General features: G+C 37.6%; 1 protein-coding gene across 1 annotated transcript; it reads left to right on the forward strand.

Moving 5' to 3' along the window:
- The first annotated feature begins 826 nt into the window (after positions 1-826).
- On the forward strand, positions 827-1,871 carry LOC120914425 (olfactory receptor 6Q1-like). Its single transcript, XM_040325120.1, has one exon. The coding sequence runs from the start codon at positions 888-890 to the stop codon at positions 1,833-1,835; it is 948 nt and encodes a 315-aa protein (XP_040181054.1). The 5' UTR covers positions 827-887; the 3' UTR covers positions 1,836-1,871.
- The last annotated feature ends 7,974 nt before the right edge of the window (positions 1,872-9,845 follow it).

Below are 9,845 nucleotides of genomic sequence, written 5' to 3' on the forward strand. Positions count from 1 at the left end.
ACAACTGGGCAGGGTTTACACCAATGTTTGTGATTTCAGTCAAGAAAAAGGTACTTTGCTGTCAGCCCACAACTGGAACTTGGTAGGTTCTACATCTGCAGCTCAATGTAGGTTCTACAAATGTTTGCGCGCAAGCAGATAAGGAATTTTGATTGCAAAATAGACATACGTACCTGTTGGCTTACAGTTCTAATTAAAGTGCTCACTTTTGGCACTGTTGTACAATTTTATTCCATATACTTCTACAAATGTTCAAATTCATGAGCTAAAAATATATATTTAATACCATATATCTAAATAATACAATGTTTTTTTTTTTTTTATATAGATTTCTCTTAATGTGTTGCTTTACATTTTATTATTTTATTTTACAGTAAGTGGACTTTTCTGGACCCTCTACAAGCCTGCATCAAAAAAAATCCTGTTAAGTCACATTACAGAGCAACAGTAAAAAACGAAAACATAGTTCCCTTAATTGCATACCTTGAGCTCTAGTCAGTGACTTTGCCTAGGCTGAGATTATGTCATGCCGCAGGTAGGAGGAAGCAGAAAATATTCTTGATATAAGGTCTGCTTCAATATTATGTTGTATTTAGAAACCTTTATTTAGAAATAAATGTTGCTTTGAGTGGCATTCCCCAAGCTAATATAGCCAATTATAAAGAAATGTTGATGTCAATAAGGATAGTTGAAGGTCTATTAGTAATGAAACAATAAATTATATGTCTGGTTCTGTCTTTGCTAAATATCACAAAACTAGATTTGTTCACTTGTTGCATGTGGTTTCTTTTTGGAAAATTCTCATGTACTTAATACCTCATTTTGATTTATAGTATAGAAAATACTTTATTTCATGCTACTTGACCCACCTACACTTTATTTTTAAAATGTCTGTGGTGTCAAACGAATCAGTAGTAAGCTCATTTTTCCTGGCTGGGTTTTCTGGTTGTTCATACTGCCAGATGAGTATATTTTTTGTATTTCTGTTAATGTTTATGTTCACAGTCTTAGAAAACTTGGCCATTATTTTACTGGTTATACAAGATAGCAAACTTTGGAAGCCCATGTATATATTTGTGGGGAATCTTTCCTTCTTGGAGATCTGGTATATCACTGTCACACTCCCCAATCTGTTATATAACATGGTCACAGGAAATCAGGAAATATCATATAATGGATGTGTCACTCAACTGTTCTTTTTTACTTTTCTTGGAGCCACTGAGTGCTATCTTCTGGCCACCATGGCGTATGACCGTTACATAGCGATCTGTAATCCTCTAAAATACACTGTCATAATGCAGGACGGGTGTGTCTGGTGCCTTCTTATTTCTTCCTGGTTAACTGGACTTTTTACACCAATTATTCCTGTCTATTTCCTTACTCAGCTGAACTTTTGTGGCCCCAATAAAGTTGACCATTACTTTTGTGACGTTTCTCCACTGTTGAGGTTGGCTTGTGGGAATATTAAGACTAAGGAACTTGTTGACTTCATTGTATCTGTATTGGTTCTTATAAGCTCATTGTCAGTCATCTTTATTTCTTACATCTGCATCACTTGGACTGTCCTGAAGATGCCTTCTTCTCGTGGTCGGCACAAAGCATTCTCTACATGTACCTCTCATCTGGCTGTAGTTTGTGTCTATTATGGAAGCATGGGCTTCACGTATATGCGGGTCACACCAGCTTCTAGTGTTTCATTAAACAAGCTTGTGTCTGTTTTATATTCTGTCATCACACCCCTGTTAAACCCAATTATTTACACACTCAGAAATCATGATGTAAAGCTTTCACTACAAAAAGTGTTAGGGAAACAAAATGGTTTAAAGACTAAATGATCCCATTAGATTAGAAGATGAAAGAAAAGTGCCATTGCCTGTCTGCCATATACTTTATGTGAAAATTATATGGAGCAGAGCTCATTTGTGATTTATATGTTTTAACATGGATATCCTTTATGATTTTTGATATACTGTATGTTACTGCACTAAATGACTTGATGGACTTCAAAACCATGGAAATGATATGAAGTTTCTTTCATCCTCCTACTTTTTCAGCCAACAACCTCCCCCTAACAGCCCCCACTCTTCCACAAAGTCTTTGCACAAGATTTTGTAGTGTGTTTGTGAGATTTTGTGGTGTTTCTGTGGGATTTGTAAGGTCAGGCACTGATGTTTGATGGCTTGCAATTCCAAATCATTTTTGAGTTGTTCATTATAGATGAGATCAGGATTCTGTGCAGGCCATTCAAGTTTTTTCACATAAGCTCATCAAACCATATGTTTATGGAGCTGGCTTGGTGCACGAGGACACAATAATGCTAGAACAAAAAAAGACCTTCTCCAAAGTGCTAATAAACTGTTGTATGCATACTAGGGGTGGACTGACCATTCGGGCACTCGGGCACTGACCAATGGCCCCATGCCACTAGGAGACCCATCAGGGTTGCCAGCCTCAGTAAAACCAGGGAGAGATTGTAAAAATCTGTGTATTTTTACATCTGTCCCTGAAATGTCTGACACCAACATAATTTTGATGTAAAATTTCGGAGGCTATAGCTGCTCCGCCCCTCCACTACCTCCTGAGCCAATGGGAACACAGTGTACATGCCCCCTTCCCCGCGGCTTCCTTGAAAACAGAGCAGGAGATTGCCGACAGCTGAAGGAGAGAAGAGGGAGGCGGGGACACAGCTTCACTGTGGGATGGACTTCAGGCTGATTCAAGGTAAGCTGACTAATTTGACTGAGTTAAATGTTGTTTTATCAGTGCTTTCTCTGATTAGGGGAGGGGTATTCTGTGTTTCCTCTAGCAGAGCTCTTGTCCCTGGGGATGTTAGATTTTCTGTGTGTGAGAAGTGCACTTCTCCTGGGGGAAGGACGTTCTGAACTTCTCCCCCAATCCCTGCTACATCTCCCTACTGATTACCTGCCCACCAATACACAGGCACATCATCCTCCTCTCCTGTATTACCACTGAATGTGTCTGTGTGTCTGTGAGTCCCAGCATGTCAGGAGATGGGGGCAGCAGCAGTGTGTTCAATTAGGCCAATTTCTAGATTGAAAGTGCTGGCGTGTGTATACTGTGTGTGAATGTGTATGCCTAATGTGTGTGTATGTAGTCTGTGTGTATACTGTGTCTGTATACTGTGTGTGTGTGTGTGTGTGTCAGTATACTGTGCATGTGTCTGTCTGTATACCGTGTGTGTGTCTGTGTGCATACTGTGTCTGTATACTGTGTGTGTCCATGTCTGTATACTGTGTGCATGTCTATGTGTATACTGTGTGTGTGTGTCTGTGTGTATACTGTGTGTGTATACTGTGTGTGTGCCTGTGTGTATACTGTGTCTGTATACAGTGTGTGTCCGTGTCTGTATACTGTGTCTGTATACTGTGTGTGTCTGTGTCTGTATACTGTGTGTGTGTCTGTGTCTGTATACTGTGTCTGTGTCCGTGTCTGTATATTATGTCTGTATACTGTGTCTGTATACTGTATACTGTGTGTGTCCATGTCTGTATACTGTGTCTGTATACTGTGTGTGGGTGTCCTCTGTGCAACTGGTTTTGCACAGAGCAGCCCAGATCCTCCTCTTCTCTGGTCTCTCTTCACTGCTCCTGGCCCCTCCCTCCTATCGAGTGCCCCCACAGCATGTAGCTTGCTGGGGGGCCCCATAATCTCCAATTGCCCGGGGTCCCCATGAGTTGTCAGTCCACCCCTGATGCATACATTTGTCTAAAATGTGTCTGTATGCCTAAACATTAACAGTACCCTTCACTAGTAGCACCGGAACTTGATGACATACAGTGTACACAGTAATATTATTATTACTAATTTCACTGCTATTTTATTTATATTTAACCTTAATATTATGTGGCCTTTTACAGCAATGCCCCTAGCACAGCAAAAAAAACTCTCACAGCAAAAATGATCTCGCTAGAAGACCAAACAAACGTGCCAAAATACCTGTTTACCATTTACTAATTTATTGCACTGTGAGTGATGAAAGACTGGAAATTCGACCTACAACCATATTGTTAAAAGGCCATGATGCAGAACCACTAAAAAACACAAAAAAATTACAAATACATATTTACCAATACATATACACACATTAAAAAAAATCTGATTGTAAAGTCTTTGATATAAAGAATGTGTAAGGTAGTAGAGCTAGTTTGGTGTGTGCTGTAACAAGGAGAGATACCCTATCCCTAGACGGAAGACTCTTAGGCCCCGTACACACGGTCGGACAAAACCGATGAGAATGGGCCGAGGTTCAGTTTCATCGGTTCAAACCAACCGTGTGTATAGCCCATCGATCTGTTTTCCTTCGGTCCAAAATGTTAAAACATGCTTCAAAACCGAACCGATGGACCGCTGCCCAATCGGTCCAAACCGATGGTTAGTACACAAAAGCATCGGTTCAAAACCCGCGCATGCTCAGAATCAAGTCGACGCATGCTTGGAAGCATTGAACTTCGTCGTTGTGTTTTACGTCACCGCGTTCTGACCCGATCGGATTTTGAACTGATGGTGTGTACACACATCAGACCATCAGGCCACTTCAGCGGTGAACCGATGAAAACGGTCCTTCGGACCATTCTCATCGGTTTTGTCCGACCGTGTGTACAAGGCCTTAGGAATAGTACAGACCAGAGTATGCCTAATGCTCTGCCTAATGCCTTGTACACACAAGCAGAATTTCCAACGGAAAAAGTCAGACAGAAGCTTTTCTTGTACAAAGAGTTTTATTGAAAAAACACATCAACAAACAAAAAAGAATACAAAAGAAAAAAGCAGTGGAGGACACACCATAAGCTTATCATATATCAGAAAAAATAGTCCGTAGACCTGAGATCAGTCCAGCTCCTAGGGATCCAAAAACGAATCCAGAAGGCCGGCAATAGAATGTCCTCAACTCAAGTGGCCTGCTAGATTGACCTAATGCTGGCTTAGGTAACATACCGGTTAACACACCGGGGTAAATGTAGAACTTAAAAGCACAGTTGTTGTACGATACACAACCTTACAAAAAAAATTAAAATAAAATAAAATAAATAAAAATAAAATAAAATTCAAGCAGGCACATAGCAGAGGATATCAGTATTCCAAATTGTAAATTAAATAATGCATCCTGTGTCCAAGGCCAACAGGACCAAGCCTGAGGGCCCAAGCCACAAAGAACAAAGAAAGGGAGGATGAAAAGAAAGAAAGCCAGCTAGAAAGACAGAAGCTTTTCATCGGATATTCCGTCCGTGTGTATGCCCCGTCTGACTTTTTCCATTGGAAATTCCGACGGAATTAGATAGAGAACATGTTCTCAATTTTTTAGATGAAAAAATTTCTATTGGAATTTTCGTTCGTCTGGATGCAATTCCGACAGACTAAAAACCATGCATGCTCAAAATCAAGTCGACGCATGCTCAGAAGCATTGAACTATATGTCCATCCACAAAACAAGATACGCCTGAATGTGGGCTAGATCCTACCGACGTACGTCTTAGTACGCCGTCGGATCTTAGGTGCATATTTACGCTGGCCGCTAGGTGGCGCTTCCGTTGATTTCCGCGTAGAGTATGCAAATTAGCTAGATACACCGATTCTCAAACGTACGTCCGCCCGGCGCCTTCACCAAACAACCTCCATGGGTGTAAGCTCACCTCACAATAAGGCCACAATACTAGAGCAATGGAAGTCTTGTATTGCCACAGAATATAAATTCATCAGCTGCGGATGGTTGCTTCGGATTAATCTGCCCTCAAAACATGAGCAGTGCTCTTCTCCTAAAAAAATAAAAGAATACTAACTCGTAGTGTAAACAATATAACAAATATTTATTGTTAAACCAAATGCTTTCACATAAAACAAACAATCAAGGGCCTTTGATAAATACTCGCCCGCCACCTCTGCTCTATAAACAGTAAGCAAAGCTGCGCATGGGCAAAGAACACAGGGGCTGGCAGTGTCTCGAGTCTTGCAATCTCTCTGCTTTGTTCTTGTAGCTCCGCCCTACACGTTTCATATTCACAACGTCATCAGTGGCCTCAGTTTTTATAAAAAAAGTAAGCACTGACTTCCATAATCACTAAAAGGACAATTGTGTTAACTTCCACGCAAGACTTGTACGTTTCTGGGGAAAGAAGTCTGCATTATTGGAGGTTACTTATCCTAGTTCACAGAAGGTACAAATGCTGCCACACACTTCTGAGGTTATGCCTATCAAGTATAACCCATACTGAGCACTGACCATCTAGTTAGGCTGTATATTTCTCATGATTTTTCTCAAAATTACCCTTTATTGCATGGCATTAATCTGAATTGTCTTTACTGATGTAACACTGTACCCTGCTAATCAAAGATCTCTATATGTGCTGTATTCCAACAAAGTCTGCCAATATATCACAGTGAATTGCTTTAAATAAAACAGCTTTCTACCAAAATGTTGTGTGCTGATTGTTTTGCAGCTGCTTGAACCGCACAGTAACTGCAGAAAAGTATGTGTAATAAAGCCAGTGTTTCACGCCTGGTCTTCTTTACAAACTACATTTCTTTGTTTTCTTTTTTAAAATAAGTTAAATAAGCATGGTATGCAAAAAGCTGTCACTAAGTTCATATGACCTATTACAGGCTGGGCCCCTAAGTGGCTGTAATGGGCCTAAGACACATAAAGGTTGGATGTGGGCTGGCATACTTATAGTGAATAAGGCAAACAATCCATCTCCCAATAAGAACAATGTAAGGGAGGGCATACTTGCACTGTGCGCTAGACATGTGCAATTCGTTTTGTTTCTAATTAGTTTTTTTACGAAATTCGGAAATTCGTTAATTACGAATTTTCGTATTTACAAATTTTTTATTTACGAATTTAAGTATTTCCGAAAATTCGAATTTACGAATTTTCGTATTTCCGAAAATTCGAATTTACGAATTTTCGTATTTTTGAAAATTCGTATCTACGAATTTACGAAATTTTCGTATTTTCGTTTTTCTCCCGAATTTTCGTATTTACGAATTTCGGAAATTCGGATTTTCGGAAATTCGGAAATACGAAAAACTTTCGGATTTTTAAATTTTCGAAATTCCGAATTTTCTAATTTTTCAATTTTCTAATTTTTCCATTTTCGAATTTTTCAATTTTCGAATTTTTCAAGTTTCGAATTTTTCAAATTTCGAATTTTTCAATTTTCCAATTTCGAATTTTTCAGATTTGGAATTTTTCAAATTTCAAATTTTTCAAATTTCAAATTTTTCAAATTTCAAATTTTTCAAATTTCAAATTTTTCAAATTTCTAATTTCGAAAATTGAAAAAATCGAAGTTCGAAAATTGAAAAATGTTTCAAATTTCGAATTTGAAACATTTTTCAATTTTCGAACTTCGATTTTTTCAATTTTCGAAATTTCGAATTTTCGAAATTCGGAAATACGAAAATTCGAAATTTTAAAAAAATTCGAAATTTTAAAAAAATTCGAAATTTGAAAAATTCGAAATTTGAAAAATTCGAAATTTGAAAAATTCGAAATTTGAAAAATTCGAAATTTGAAAAAAGGAAAAAATCGAAGTACGAAATTTCGAAAATTGAAAAATTCGAAAATCGAAATTTCGAAAATTGAAAAATTCGAAAATCGAAATTACGAAAATGTAAAAATTCAAAAAATCGAAATTTCGAAAATTTAAATTTTTTTTCGTTCGTCTGGATGCAATTCCGACAGACTAAAAACCATCCATGCTCAAAATCAAGTTGACGCATGCTCAGAAGCATTGAACTATATGTCCATCCACAAAACAAGATACGCCTGAATGTGGGCTAGATCCTACCGACGTACATCTTAGTACGCTGTCGGATCTTAGGTGCATATTTACGCTGGCCGCTAGGTGGCGCTTCCGTTGATTTCCGCGTAGAGTATGCAAATTAGCTAGATACACCGATTCTCAAACGTACGTCCGCCCGGCGCCTTCACCAAACAACCTCCATGGGTGTAAGCTCACCTCACAATAAGGCCACAATACTAGAGCAATGGAAGTCTTGTATTGCCACAGAATATAAATTCATCAGCTGTGGATGGTTGCTTCGGATTAATCTGCCCTCAAAACATGAGCAGTGCTCTTCTCCTAAAAAAATAAAAGAATACTAACTCGTAGTGTAAACAATATAACAAATATTTATTGTTAAACCAAATGCTTTCACATAAAACAAACAATCAAGGGCCTTTGATAAATACTCGCCCGCCACCTCGGCTCTATAAACAGTAAGCAAAGCTGCGCATGGGCAAAGAACACAGGGGCTGGCAGTGTCTCGAGTCTTGCAATCTCTCTGCTTTGTTCTTGTAGCTCCGCCCTACACGTTTCATATTCACAACGTCATCAGTGGCCTCAGTTTTTATAAAAAAAAGTAAGCACTGACTTCCATAATCACTAAAAGGACAATTGTGTTAACTTCCACGCAAGACTTGTACGTTTCTGGGGAAAGAAGTCTGCATTATTGGAGGTTACTTATCCTAGTTCACAGAAGGTACAAATGCTGCCACACACTTCTGAGGTTATGCCTATCAAGTATAACCCATACTGAGCACTGACCATCTAGTTAGGCTGTATATTTCTCATGATTTTTCTCAAAATTACCCTTTATTGCATGGCATTAATCTGAATTGTCTTTACTGATGTAAAACTGTACCCTGCTAATCAAAGATCTCTATATGTGCTGTATTCCAACAAAGTCTGCCAATATATCACAGTGAATTGCTTTAAATAAAACAGCTTTCTACCAAAATGTTGTGTGCTGATTGTTTTGCAGCTGCTTGAACCGCACAGTAACTGCAGAAAAGTATGTGTAATAAAGCCAGTGTTTCACGCCTGGTCTTCTTTACAAACTACATTTCTTTGTTTTCTTTTTTAAAATAAGTTAAATAAGCATGGTATGCAAAAAGCCGTCACTAAGTTCATATGACCTATTACAGGCTGGGCCCCTAAGTGGCTGTAATGGCCTAAGACACATAAAGGTTGGATGTGGGCTGGCATACTTATAGTGAATAAGGCAAACAATCCATCTCCCAATAAGAACAATGTAAGGGAGGGCATACTTGCACTGTGCGCTAGACATGTGCAATTCGTTTTGTTTCTAATTAGTTTTTTTACGAAATTCGGAAATTCGTTAATTACGAATTTTCGTATTTACAAATTTTTTATTTACGAATTTAAGTATTTCCGAAAATTCGAATTTACGAATTTTCGTATTTCCGAAAATTCGAATTTACGAATTTTCGTATTTTTGAAAATTCGTACCTACGAATTTACGAAATTTTCGTATTTTCGTTTTTCTCCCCGAATTTTCGTATTTACGAATTTCGGAAATTCGGATTTTCGGAAATTCGGAAATACGAAAAACTTTCGGATTTTAAATTTTCGAAATTCCGAATTTTCGAATTTTTCAATTTTCTAATTTTTCCATTTTCGAATTTTTCAATTTTCGAATTTTTCAAGTTTCGAATTTTTCAAATTTCGAATTTTTCAAATTTCGAATTTTTCAAATTTCTAATTTCGAAAATTGAAAAAATCGAAGTTCGAAAATTGAAAAATGTTTCAAATTTCGAATTTGAAACATTTTTCAATTTTCGAACTTCGATTTTTTCAATTTTCGAAATTTCGAATTTTCGAAATTCGGAAATACGAAAATTCGAAATTTGAAAAATTCGAAATTTGAAAAATTCGAAATTTGAAAAATTCGAAATTTGAAAAAAGGAAAAAATCGAAGTACGAAATTTCGAAAATTGAAAAATTCGAAAATCGAAATTTCGAAAATTGAAAAATTCGAAAATCGAAATTACGAAAATGTAAAAATTCAAAAAATCGAAATTT

The sequence above is a fragment of the Rana temporaria genome, chromosome 9 (assembly GCF_905171775.1).
Source record: "Rana temporaria chromosome 9, aRanTem1.1, whole genome shotgun sequence".
In the NCBI taxonomy this organism is placed as follows: Eukaryota; Metazoa; Chordata; class Amphibia; order Anura; family Ranidae; genus Rana; species Rana temporaria.